Here is a 13,416-nt window from a genome sequence, read left to right as displayed (position 1 = left end):
GTCGGCGGCGACGACGACGGCGGCGACGACGGCGGCGACGACTTGTCTGTCGGGTGAGGAGCCCCAGGGGGCGGTGGGACGAGGGGACCCGGGCAGGTGGGGAGGGCGTGTCCGCCGCCCGAGAGGGGCGGTTCTTGGGATGGCGGTTGGGGTGTGGACGGGCTGAGGCCGCCAGGCTCTCGGTCCCCGGTACTGATCCCGGCCACTGACTGCCTCTGGCCACTGGGCCGGTGGCTTCGGCGCGGCAGTGTGGGCACCTGCTGTCGCGGGCCCCGTCCTCCTCTGTTCGACGACTGCGGCTCGGTGGTTGGGAGCTTCTACCCTGGGGACCGCGGGGGGCGGTTCCCGGGGGCCCTGGGGACCCTCGTTTCTCGTTCGTGCCCGCGCGTGTTGCCTGCGGGACCCGAGCCTGGGGGCGCTGGCTTTGTCCTCCCGAGCCTCTGCCGCGCAGGGCATCTTGCCGATAGCGACCGGAGTGGACGCTGAAGGCGGCTCTGTATCCTGCACGGCCAAGTAAAACTTGCCATTGAAGAAACGTGTACTGAAAATGGGCGCACCTCTTGTGCTTCTGTAGGGTGTGTTCGCAAACTGGGTCACGCTCTGTCAGGATTGTCCTGTCGGTAGGTCGGGGGTGGCAGGAAAGGGGAGAGAAACTTACTCGCCCAGATATTTCCCTGCCGCTGTGCTTTTCGAACTGCTCATACATGATTGCTTTTCTTTTCTGGAACTCCAGGTAGAAATCAAAGGCTCCTGGCCAGGAAACCTTTTTACCATTTTCTGAATAGGAAAAATAGAAAATTTGAACTGGTCTTGTGTGTATTCATATATAAGTGCTTTATTTTTGCAGTGGTATTTTAATAGCAATGGTGTAGTGAGGTTTTATTTTTCAATGGTATTCTTTTAAATGGCTGCTAGAAATTTCTTTTGAGAGCCTGGCTGTTTCACACCCTCCCCCCTTAAATGACTTAATGAGAAACATTTGCACATGGAAATATTTAGTCTCCCGTTAATATAGAAATTTCCAAAAAAATACGAAGCCACAACGAAGAAAATACTCACCATTCCAAGTGACCATTGTGAATTTGGTTACACTTGCTATACACTCCAGTCTTTTTCTATGTAGAGATGAATGCTTGCGTTTCTAAAGTGGATTCTCTTTTATAACCATTTTTTTTCTGGCTCCATAGCTTGGCACTGTGTGGCTTTAGTAATTTATTTCGTTAGCTATTTCCAGTTTTTCACAACTTCAACACGTTGTTGGAGAAATGTAAAATCTGCACATCCATGATTACTTCTTTAGTGTACATTCCTAGATGATTGAATTGTTGGGCAGAGTATGCACATAAGGGGTTTGCTTTTTTAAATGTAAATTACTCAATTTCCCTCTGGATGGGGGTGGGGTGGGGAGGGTGGTGCTATTTTGCACTCCCACCAACAATCTGCCTGTCCTTTCTTACATCCTAGCAAAAGATAACATTTAAAGGATTTCTATAGGAACACTTTTAGGCCATTTATGTTCTTCCCTCCAACCAAGTACAGGTACCCTTTTCTAGCTATCACTTTTTTCCTTATTTGTTGATTGCAATTCAGTTTCTCCTGTCTTATTCCACCTTTACCACTTCAGTAAAGAAAGGTATTAGGTGAGGCAAAGGCATCATAGAATGAACAGATTTGAAGTCAGCACTTCCTTGAACTCCAGTATATCTGATTTCCTTGAAGGAGTCACATAACTTTTGTGAGGGATTTCCTCAACTCTGGATGAGAGATTATGCATTTGCAGGTTGGGTTTAAGGTCAAACGAGACATTTATGAAGAGTACATTTCAACATATTCTCTCTCATTGCTAACTATTGCCATCTTGTAAAAATTTCAAAGCCCAAAAGCATGTTGATTTCCAAATCAAATTTCTGAATTTGAAAAGCTGTTCTGTGGTGCCCTTTGCCCCTACACACTTTCGCTCCATAAATAGTGCTGCCTGCTCTAGATTTTATCCAAAGCAATATCAGAATTATGAAATTAGGTGAGTGAGTGAATCTGTACAAATGTTGGAGGAGTAAATCTCTGAAGGCATCGTATATAAACCTGAAAACTAAATGAAACACTATTCTTAGGGTCATGGTAAATACAACACAGCCTTTGTGCACTACAGGCTACAAAATGTCAGCTAAAGCGTCTAAAACTGCTTTCCAAATTTAGAGGACAATTTTAGATGTGATGCAGGATTGTCAACTCTGCTAGGGAGTGCTAAAGTCCAATTTTGCTGACCAAACATCTGTACAAATGACCGGGCAGTCTCTTCAGGGTCATCTTTCTGACGGTGGTGGGAGTGGCAAGGTGGGGAAATGATAGTATTGAAACTGGATTTTAGTTCCAGGTCCTTCATGAAGGGTGGATTGGTTTCTTCACCGAGGAAATAAGGGTATTTCCAGCTTCTTCAAAGGCTTGTACTAAGGGGAATAGCTCAGAGGTGGAGCATTTGACTGCAAAGGTTGTAGTGATGATTAAATGAGGTAGTGTTTGAGCACACTCAGTAAACCAGAAAGTATTCTGTGGTCATTCTTACCCACTGAAGTTAGTCTGTTTATGCTTTCTAATCTAGTGGGGTCGATTCTGATCATCTGTATTTTTTGTGATATGTATTTTTCTAGCAAATTATCCCTTTCATATGGGTTTTCAATTGTTTCAGGTAAGACCCTAAAGTTCTTCTAACCTTGTATGCTTCACGCCTACCAGTTGTGGGCACTTAGTAATGTTTGCTAGATTAACATATGATCACTGATTAAAAAAATTCAATTTGGAGCAGTGTGGAATATTGGGAGAATTTGACTACGGTATTTGGAGTTAATGTTAAGGAATGAAAGGAAACACTGAACTAGGTGGATGAGGCTCATCTCAGGACTGTCCTTCTGTTTATCTCCTTGCTGTCAGGCACACAGTCCCTTCATAGCAACAATAAATCTATTCACATTGCTCCCATTTCAAAGCCTCCTCCCTATTCCCTTATCACCCAGCCGACCCAGTTTCTGCCTCCCCTTCCAGCCAGAATGTTCGAAGTTGTTAATGATTGGCTTTCTTGGTGTCTTTACATTCCACTCAGTCTCAAGCCATGTGTTTACACTTTTCATCCTCTTTATTGGGTCTCTGGTATTTATCATGAAAGTCTCCTTTCTGGAAACATCTTTCTTTCATTTCTGGGATTCTGTGATAGCATTCTGCCTTCCTCATAAGATGTTCCTTTTCAGTTTCCTTTGTTGGTTCATCCTTGAAAGATTGGTGTTTGCCCTAAGCTTGATCCGTCCGTGGTATAGGGTTTGGGAATAATTTATAGAACATTGAGGCCACTATGTCTTCGAAGTTTTTGTTGTTGTGTCTTTCAAGTTTTGGTAGAATTCTCCTGTGAAACTACCTGGACCTGATGCTTTTTCATGGGGTAGTTCCTTACTAACTTTCTCTGCTTCTTCTATTGAAGTTAGTCTGTTTATGCTTTCTAATCTAGTGGGGTCGATTCTGATCATCTGTATTTTTTGTGATATGTATTTTTCTAGCAAATTATCCCTTTCATGTGGGTTTTCAAATTTATTAGATAGAAGGCTACAAAGTAATCTCTTATGATTTAATTTTTTTTCTTTTATTACTATTTCAGTGGCTATTTTCCCCTTGCTGTTTATTTTCTTTTGCTTTCTCCCATTTTTTTCTTAATAGCTATATAGTAGTTTATCTATGTTAATTTTTCAAAATCAACAGATTTTCCATTGTTATTTAATCACTACCAGACCTAGTTTTCTTTTCTCTTCCTCATTCTCTTCTACTTTTATCTTTACTTCCTTTGTGTGCTTTCTTTGTTATTTTTTTTTTTATTCCGTTGACCTTGGTTAGCCTCTTTTGGTACCAGCATCCTGTTCAGCATCCTCCTGGGTATGCACAATCCTGCTGACCAGCCAGCTTCCTATGTTCAAGGACAGACCAGTTTCTTCTCTGCCTCTGGCCCTCTACAGTCCAATCTGAAGTAGCAGTATGAATGAATTTATCTTCTATTATTAGCCTCTGATCCCCAGTCACAAGCCTTGCTGGTATTTCAATCTTTTCTCTCCTTCTCTTTTGTAAAACTGGTTCCTTTGGCTAACTTTGATTTGCTTTGTTAGGCATAGGTAAGTTTGTCTAAAAGAGATCATTCTCTATAAAGGACCTGATAGTAAATATTTTAGGCTTAATTAGTTGCAATCTCTGTTGCTGCTGAGTCTCTTTTCCACTTCCTTCTGATTATTCCTTTTTCCCCCTTTAAAAACACAAAAACCATCCTTAGCTTAGACTGTAAGCTTAAATTAAGTATTATTCATTAAACCCCTGAGCCAGTACTTTTCATTACTAGTTGATGTGCACTAAGCAATTGCAATAGTTACCTTTTAAAAATCGGCTTTATTCAGATATAATTTATAGGTTAAAACTATGCATTGCAGTGGTTTTTAAAATGTGTTTGCAGAATTGTGATACCATCTCCCTAATATCTGACCTAGTCTTGGAACATTTTCATGACCCCAAAGTTTTCTTTTTACAGCTTTAAGGTGTAATCAATATGTAATAAAATCCACCCATTTACAACAGTGAATTGTTTAAATTTTAATATTAGCAAAGGAAAATTAGTAATACATTTTAAAATCACATAATTGGTATATTTTCTCCCAAATTACTTTCATCTTTCCCTTTAAACCAGTCGTTCTGTGGTCCCTGGACTAGCAGTTTCCACATCACTTGGGGACTTGTTAGAAATGGAGCCCAGCCCTGGAATAGGCTCCAGCAATTTGTGCTTTAACCAGCATTTCAGGTAATTCCAACACACACGGAAGTTTGAGAGTCACTGTTGGAAGATAGATCCCTGATTGTACTGTTGTGGGTTATGAGCATGTTTGGCTTCAGTGGGTATTGCTGGCTCCTTCCAAACGGGGACCATACTCACGTGTACTCACCCGACCGTACATAAGAGTCCCTGTTGCTCCTCCAGCACTCTGGAATGTGCAGCTTTAATTTTTCCTTTTTTCGTCAGTCTAATAGGTGTGAAATGGTTGATTTTTTTTTTAAGATTTTATTTATGCATGCAAGAGCTTTGGTCTAGGCCAGAGCTGTGGGGGGAGGGGGTGGGGGCTTTGATAGTATTTACCAGAGACAGAGCAGGGAGCAGAACAGGTGGAGGTCTGCTGTGCCATGTGGGTCACCTTCCTGGCCAGGGATAGAACTCATACTGAAGTGGCTGGTGATAGTGTGATTGTGCTGAAACTTTAACTCCTGTGCCACCAGAGAAGCCCCCTGGTTATGATTTTAAATTTTACTTAACCAACTACTGATGAGGTTGAACCTCTCAGATGTCCAGAGGTCATTTGAATTTTGTGTTTGTGATATGCTGTATGGAGTCTTTTAGTTATTGAAGTAAATGCAGTATGTCAACAGATAATCACATTGTATTAATGACAAAATAATCCCAGAATGCCCAAGAAGAAAAACTTGGGGAGAAAAAAGTGTTAGGAAAGAGTCCCAAGGGAGGTGATGGTCAAGCAGACCTAAAGTAATAAGCATTTGTCAGGCAGAGTGAAAGAAGGTCATGGGTGCATAGGAACAGTGTGTCCTGCTCAGCAAAAGCCAGGAATATGATGTGGAATGATGGGGGTGCGTAGAGGAAGAGAAACACATGAGGCTAGGAGAAGGGCAGGAGGCTCCTAGATAGAATTTTTACTGATTGTTGGTCATTTAAGTTATAAGTAGGGGGTTATTATTTTTCTTTCCTATTATAAATAAATTGTTATGAACATTTTAGTATAGAGCGCTGCTTTTTTTCTTTTTAAGTTATTTTTGTAGGATATTAAGTTTAAAATTGTTAAAGTAATGGAAAGTGGGCATGATTAGTTTCATAATTTCTTACATATTTCAAGATTACCTGTCATTAGGGAAATGTAACTCAAAGTTATTATGATTCTACCCCACTAGGATGACTATAATAAAAAAGACAATAAAAATGTTAGTGGATATGGAAAAATTAGGACTCTTATACTGTGCTGGTGAGGATGTAAAATGGTGTGGTTACTTTGAAAATGCTTGGCAGTCTCTCAAAAAGTTAAACAATTATCATGTGACTCAGCAACTCTGTCCCTAGGTATATATTCGAGGGAAATGAAGGCATATACCCATATAATTGTTCATAGAGACATTATTCATAGAAGCAAGTCAAATGTCAATGGAGAGGTGAATCAACAATTTAGTGTGCCTACACTGGAATCTTACTCATCCACAAGAGGAATGAATTACTAATACGTGCTACAGCAGGGATGGATCCTGAAATCACACTAAGGGAAAGAAGACACCCACTAAAAACCACACTATTGTGTGATTATTTTCGTATGAAAGGTCCAGTAGTCCAGTCCAATGACTAGAAAGCTGATTAGTGCATGACAGGGAGCTAAATAAAGGAGAGGAATGATTACTAATGGGGTTTCCTTTAGAGGTGATAAACATGTTGTCAACACAACCTTTGGGCTTATTATTTTTGTTAACCTTGTATAAATTTGAAGTGATACCCAATATTTCTTTGGTTAAATTATACACTCCTTCATTAAATTAAAAGTTCCAGGAAGTTCCAGAAGGTAGGCAGTTTTGGCCTTTTTGTTCAATGCTGAATCTCCAGAGTAGTGCTGGGCAAATAATAGGTACTCAGTTATATATGCTGAATAAATTCATTTTGATAGTTTTATTTTTGTTTTTCCATAATATATTTGAATTAATTGTTCTATCTAGTGTTTTTTGAAAGAGGCAATGTGTAAGGTAAATGAATGGAATGTGCTTTTCCTAGTGAATGATCTGGTTCAAATCTTTTGAGTTTATGTGATTTACCTTTACTTTGAAATTCATTATAGCTTGCAAAACTATGAGGATTCCTTTTTTTAAACTGATGTCCACATGGTGATGATTGCACTTTTTGTATCATTCAGTGAAAAAGCTGCATGGTGATAAGAAACCACTTAATATTTTAACAACCACCACAGACTCCTAAGAAATTGTGATCAGATGTTATACTATGTGAGCCATATACTTACTATAATGAGATACACCCATTCTTAACTTGCTCACTTACTCTGTGCATAGTTGCTGTATGCATTGTTCATGAGCCCATGCATTAATTTTGGAAGTTGCCAGGGATTTGGGGACAGTAAGTTGGGAGCTACTTAATTGTAGAATCAGAACTGAGGAACAATACTGAGATGTAAGTAAAAGCGAGTACAGGAAATTAGACCCTTCATCACATATTTTTAAGACTTCGTTCCTAAAGCTATCATTTTCTTTTTAAGGCTGAAGAATATTTCCAAAATAAAATTTCTTTTAAAATGTACTTACTTGACATTATTTTGGCAAAAAGAAAATCAGAAACAAATGTCTAATTGTACTCAATTATGTTTTGGTATATTTGTCTGCTGGAAGTTAAAACAGCAGTTGAGTACTATAATTAGGCTTTGTAATTCTTATTATCAAGCAGTTTACAAAGCAGGATAGACCAAGTATTCCTAAACATTTTGACTATGATTATATGAAGTATTCGTGTACATGCAAAACATGGAAAGGTGTAGTAGTTGTGTTCATTTGGAGGAATTCTGGGCCATATTTTCTTCTTTATTTAATAATACTGTGTGCCAGGCATTATTCTAAGCTTTTAAAAATCACTTAACTCAGGGATCATCAAACTGTAGTACATTTGGCCTACAGGACCTCTTTTTGTATGGCTCATCAGTGGAGAAAGGTTTTTACATTCTTAAAAAAAGATGATGATATGGTGGAGGTCTTATATGGCCTGCAATGCCTAGAATGGTTTCTATTTAGCCCTTTACAGGAAAAGTTTGCTGACTACTGATTTAATTCATTTAACCCTTAGACATTCCAGTAAAGCAGCACCTGTTACCATCACTCCCATTTTACAGATGAGGCGCAGAGGACTTAAGTAACTTTGTTGGTGGCATTCTGTTTTTTAGAGCAGATTGCAGGTGCTTTCTACAAACTTGCTAACACTCTGTTTCTTTGCAGCATAAAAAGTGGATAGTGACTCACGTGTCAGAGGATGGCACGGTCACGCTCTACATCCCCCAGGTGGAGTTACAGGTGAGCAGTTCTTAGTTTAGCGGAGTAAGAGTGGGGTTGGGGTGCACTTCAACTGTCAGTTTCATGAATACTCTTAAAACCTATTTTAATAATTTCATGGGTTATTCACAATAGGTGTTTCATAGTGATAGAGGTCATTTTTCTGGGTTCTGGGGGCTGACAGCATTATTTACAATAGTTTATGGCAGGCAGCTAGAATTAACCCATAATAAAAAAAGTTGCAGAGGCCTATACAAGGGAGAGAGACATCTTTGAGCGTACTTTATTTTTTGCATAAGTAAGTAATTTAGAACTCTCCTGTGTGTGTGTGTGTGTGTGTGTGTGTGTGTATGTGTGTGTTTCACAATCAGTGTGTTGAAAGAAATTGGGAGTTTCCTAATTTTTATTCTTCGTGGGAAAATAATAACGTTTTTAACTGATCAGTTATAGATCGGCCCTCCCCTTTCCTGGTCGGTAGCATCAGTGGTATAGCCAATCATATTGGAGCAGTTCCACAGGTATTTGTTGTGTACCTGCTGTGGGCAGCTTCTGGGGCTGCCAAGGCAAATAGAGCATACTAAAGAAGTCTCAAAAAAACACATGACAGGCCCTCCCTGGTGGCGCAGTGGGTTAAAGCAGAGCATTAAGAAGCTAAAGTCACTTCCGCATGAGTTCGAGTCCCGCCTGCCCCAGAGGAGACCACATGGCGTGGCAGACCTCTCCTGACCCACCCGCTGCTCCCCTCAGCAATGTACTTCGTCGATCTGCCTGTTCTGTTCCCCGCTCTGTCCCTGGTGAATCCTCTTACCCTCCGCATCTCTGGCCTGTACCCCAGTTCTGTATGAATGAATAAATAAATCTTTTTAAAAAAATGACATTTTTAGCTGTTCGTTTAAGCATGAGTTGAATTTCTAAAGGCAGCAAGAAGGAAAAGATTCCAGTTTAGGGGGACAGCAGGAGCAAAGTCACAGAGCTGTGAAAGTGCTTAGGAAGCTCTAGAACTTAAACAAGGACCATAATTAGTTACATAAAAGCAGACCAGGATTTTTCATGTTAATATGACTTGGCCGTTCGGTTAGTTCATTATAGTTCTGTAATGAGTAGTTAATCAATCAGTCTTCAGCAGTTTTCATTTTGTAAAGCACCAGAGCCTCTTCAGAGGCTCACGTTGTAAAGGAGAGGAGCTTCAGAAAGAAAGAAAAGGGAATGCAGAGAAGGTGAACGATTGCACATGGTGGGCATCACAGGGATTGTTTTGGTTCTCCCTTTTGTGTAGCCCCTGGTAAGGGGGCATAAAAGACCCTGCCACACTTAGTGTCCGATCTTTAGATTCCATCTCAGGACTTTGGTCAAAGCTGTAAAGAGTCTGATAGTTCACCCTACTTGGGAGCTAACATAGTAGCCTGCCATGAGGTACTCGTGGGTGAGACATGTAGACCTTTATTACTGATAGTGCAGCAGGCAGCCTAAGGTTCACTTTCCTGTGGAGCCGAATCTCCATCTTCCAGGCTGTTTGTCTTGGAAAACAAAAGTTTTCAGTTCCTCTGCTTACAAGGTGTGCAGGATGCCAGAGACCCATGGAGAATTGTCTCCCAGCAGATTTCCTGGGTCTCTTGTCCCTTCGGGGGAACTGAAAAATGCTAACAACCACTCTAGAACCTACCTCAGAAGTGGGCGGGCGGGGTGGGGGTGGGGGGGTTGTACAATAAAACAGTGGTATGAAATACAGCCTCAAAGTGGTGTTCCACGGGAGGCGAGGCGCGGGGTAGGAGATTGAGTATCGCATCCAGTGTGCTCACCTCTGCCTCTTGTTGCCAGCTTTGCTCCTTAGCAGTTGAAGAGGTGAAACCCTCCACAAGTCTTCAGAGCCTCCAGTTACCTTTTCCTTGATGAGGTGCAACCAGGTGGATGGTTGTCAGACTTTCTGCTTCAGCTAAATAACACACTTGCCTAGTATGTTTCCTTGGGTGACCCCAGAGGAAGGTCTTGCCAATCAATACCAGTATGAGTACCAGTCTGTACTTGAGGAAGCTAAATCTGCTTCCTTTCTTGTATAGAGGACACTGTCGACAAATGAAAGGGCTTTACTCATGGTTGCTCCAGTTGCAGGACCACTTCTGAAGATAGGACAGTGACAGACTGCAAGGGCAGCTTCCTATTGATTAGAAGACATTAAACTCTCAGAGGGAAGACTAGGACCTTGGACAGATGGGAGGAAACATCCCCACCTGGAAAACTGAACTTTATTGTGTTCCTGATAGTGGCCAACCCAGACAGGTTTTCCTAGATGTAGGTGCCTTCCCCCTCAGTGGGAATGAAAGTCTCCACATTGGCAATACTGTGGTGATGGAGAAGGCGATCACAGAAAGGATGCGCCATCCAGGGAGCGTTGCGTTGCAGCACATTCACCAAAGTTGCACGCTCTGTTTGAACAGCGCTTCTTTCATTGGGTATACAAGCGGACGGGTCTGGAAAAGAAAAGCAACTAGTCTGTGTTAGTACGACTTACAGAGGAGCTGAGCATGAGATTCAAGTTTGGGTCTTCCCACTGTTCCATCCCTCCCTGTTTGCGTATATTATTCTTGCTCTTTGTTGCTTTCACAGAGCGGCTAGCCAATCCGTTGGAGAAACTGTAGTCAGTCTTGTGACTGAGTTTGAGTTTGCTGTGGCATCATAAGCTCTCAGAATCTAATTTAATTTCAGGTATCGTGCTCAGTTTGTCAGAGTCTCCCACACATTTCTTTGTGTAGGTCGAACCTTCCATCTGCTTATTTCTTACCTGACCATTGAACCTGATGTAAGCTTTTGCTTACTGGCCGTTTTGCCAAAACATGCCATCAGCCATCTTGCAAAGTGGATCCTGCTATGTTCCTAAGCTGTTCCTCCTCCACCAGTGATTGTGCTCAGTCCATTTGATATGCACATGGAGTACATTAGTTCACATATAAAGGATGTGCTTGCTGAATTGGGTATAACCACGATCAGACCCCCAAAGAACAATTTAGAATGCAGATGTAGCAAATTGATAAATTACATTTGAGTGGAAGAAGCAGTGGAAAGCAAATATTTCAGTAGATCACAGTAAGACAAGTGTAGTTTATTACTTCTCAATGAATTAAACCTTTATGTTTATTTATATAGGTCCTTATCACCAGCACCTAGAAATTCTGAACACTACAAGCAAAGACATACTTATGGACTATATTATGACTGTGAATATAGGAAAGAGCCACAGAGGCCTGTTGCTTGGAGAATGGACAATGAGCAATATGGACAGAGTAAACCAAGGATTCCTCCTCATGGAAATATGCATTACCGATCTTATGAATATCGATCACCTTCCCCAAATTTAAGAAGAAACTCTTTAGAAAATGTTTATTCTTATAAGTCTCATGGAGCATATTCACCAGGAAGAGGGGACAGTAACAGAAGATCTCAGTATGTGCCCAAGTACTCAGAAGATGTGCCCTACAGTTCCCAGAGGAATTGTTATCCCCAGAATGTGCAGGGAAGATACATTCCCGATGACCACAGAGTGAGAGGAAGTGGAAAAGCAGGGAAGCCACCTCAGAGGTCAACAGCAGATTCTTACAGATTCGAAGAAAAATGGCATGAGGATGACTTGAGGCACCAGAGGGTAGAAAATGAAAAATATTCTCAGTCATTTAGAAGAGGACCTGAAGATTTTGAGAAGTGGAGCTCTTTTCAGAAGAGGTATGGGCAAATGGTAACCCTGGGTAACTTGGTATAAAGTCTCAAGAGAAAAGGTCTGTTTACTTTATGGTTGAGGATAACCACCTTGAGAAGCTTTTGTCTAAAAAGTTAAAAATGTAATGTCATCATGGGCTACTGGTGGTAGGTAGTAGTGAAAATATTTATTTTTAGAATAAATCATGTTGATGTCTGGAATATTTTTTTAAGATTTATTTATTTATGCACACAGAACTGGGGTACAGGCCAGAGGAGTAGGGGTGGTGAGAGGATTCACTAGAGACAGAGGGGAGCAGAAAAGGCAGATTGAAGAAGTACACTGCTGACTGGAGCAGCAGGGCGACAGGAGAGGTCTGCTGCGCCATGTGGATCACCTTTGGGGCCAGGGATCAAATTCGCACTGAAGCAGCTGTGGCCAGCTTACAGTGCTACGCTTGAACCCATTGTGCCACCAGGGAGGGCCCCAGACTATTTCTAAAAGATGGTATTTTCCTCTAACTATCCTGTGCCTCTGTGAATTGGTTTGAGGGATTACAGGTTAATTTGGTACTGCATTCTGCACTTAAAGTCAGGTTGCTGGGCATTTCACATATGTAAATTCTCTTTTCTCTAGTGCAAGTGTAAACTGCTTTATGTCAACACAGGTATCCTGAGGACCGTGATTTCAGACAATATGCACACTCATCAAAAAGACCTAAAGATGTGGAGAGGTATGAAAACCGAGAGTCTGTCAGAAACCCACAGTGGAAGTCTGGGCATTCTCTTCTACCTTACCAAGAAAAGAAAAATCAGTGGAACATTGGACCCCAAAATCACCGACACCCTCAGAGAGTACCTCCAGAGTCCAGTTCAGCAACTAGGATATCCTGTGACTATCACCACAAACGTCACAAGACCTCAGATGGAGACCAGGACTTTCCTGATGGAAGATCTCAGAAGTACTCCAAAGAGGAGGACAGAAAATACAGTTCTCAAAAGGGTCCTATAAACAGAGAGTCCAGCTGTTTTAATGTTGGGAGAGGAAGAGAGACTGAAGGGGGCCAAGTCAAAGAACCTGTGAAGCCATCTAAAAAAGGCAGCGCAGCCAGTACTCATTCAAATAAAAGTGATGATGGTTTGAGGCCCTATAATGACAAACGGAAGGACAAAGGAAAGAAAGAAGGGGGTGACAGAAAGGAGAGCAACTGTTCCAGTAACCAACTCGCTAAGACGTTTTCTGACATGAAACCTTCATCTGACTATCTTAGGAAGAAATCACTTACAGTTAAAGTAAATGTGAAGAAAACAGCAGATACATTCAGGTATTATCTTTATTTTTTCTTAATGATGTTTAATGAATATTTCTGTTGTCCGTTTTATTTGAAAGTGGTATTAGTAGTAGGTTAGAGTCCGCTGAGAAGGGAGGACATCTCAGAAATGCCCTGTAATGAGGAGGAATCCTGTGATTAGACCAGGTGAGCTCTTTTCTGCTTTCTCTACCTGTTGCCTCAGTATACTTTTTTGATGCAAGACATTCTATAGAGTTGTTCCTTTTCATGAATTTACATGTTCTTATGCTGCCAGCATTTCTGTATCCAGGATAGACAGGTTGGG

The 13,416-nt window shown here is 41.3% G+C and overlaps 1 protein-coding gene across 4 annotated transcripts in view; it reads left to right on the top strand.

The window, feature by feature from the left end:
• Nucleotides 1–18: 18 nt before the first annotated feature.
• LOC101629185 (chromosome unknown open reading frame, human CXorf23) overlaps nucleotides 19–13,416 on the top strand; it is a 46,484-nt gene continuing 33,086 nt past the window's right edge. For 3 of the 4 annotated variants that reach the window (XM_012730411.1, XM_012730412.1, XM_012730409.1), the window contains exons 1-4: nucleotides 19–53; nucleotides 8,059–8,133; nucleotides 11,254–11,826; nucleotides 12,468–13,124. In XM_012730411.1, the coding sequence (XP_012585865.1) occupies nucleotides 8,093–8,133; nucleotides 11,254–11,826; nucleotides 12,468–13,124 (1,271 nt within the window). In that variant the 5' untranslated portion in view covers nucleotides 19–53; nucleotides 8,059–8,092. Of the gene's footprint in view, nucleotides 54–545; nucleotides 621–8,058; nucleotides 8,134–11,253; nucleotides 11,827–12,467; nucleotides 13,125–13,416 lie in introns of those variants that run through there. The other variant, XM_012730410.1, reaches the window with a different exon arrangement.

Source organism: Condylura cristata, unplaced genomic scaffold (genome assembly GCF_000260355.1).
Source record: "Condylura cristata isolate star-nosed mole 26May11 unplaced genomic scaffold, ConCri1.0 scaffold00027, whole genome shotgun sequence".
Lineage (NCBI taxonomy): Eukaryota > Metazoa > Chordata > Mammalia > Eulipotyphla > Talpidae > Condylura > Condylura cristata.
The sequence above is the reverse complement of the archived record's forward strand: the minus strand, read 5'-3'. Positions and strand labels throughout refer to the sequence as shown.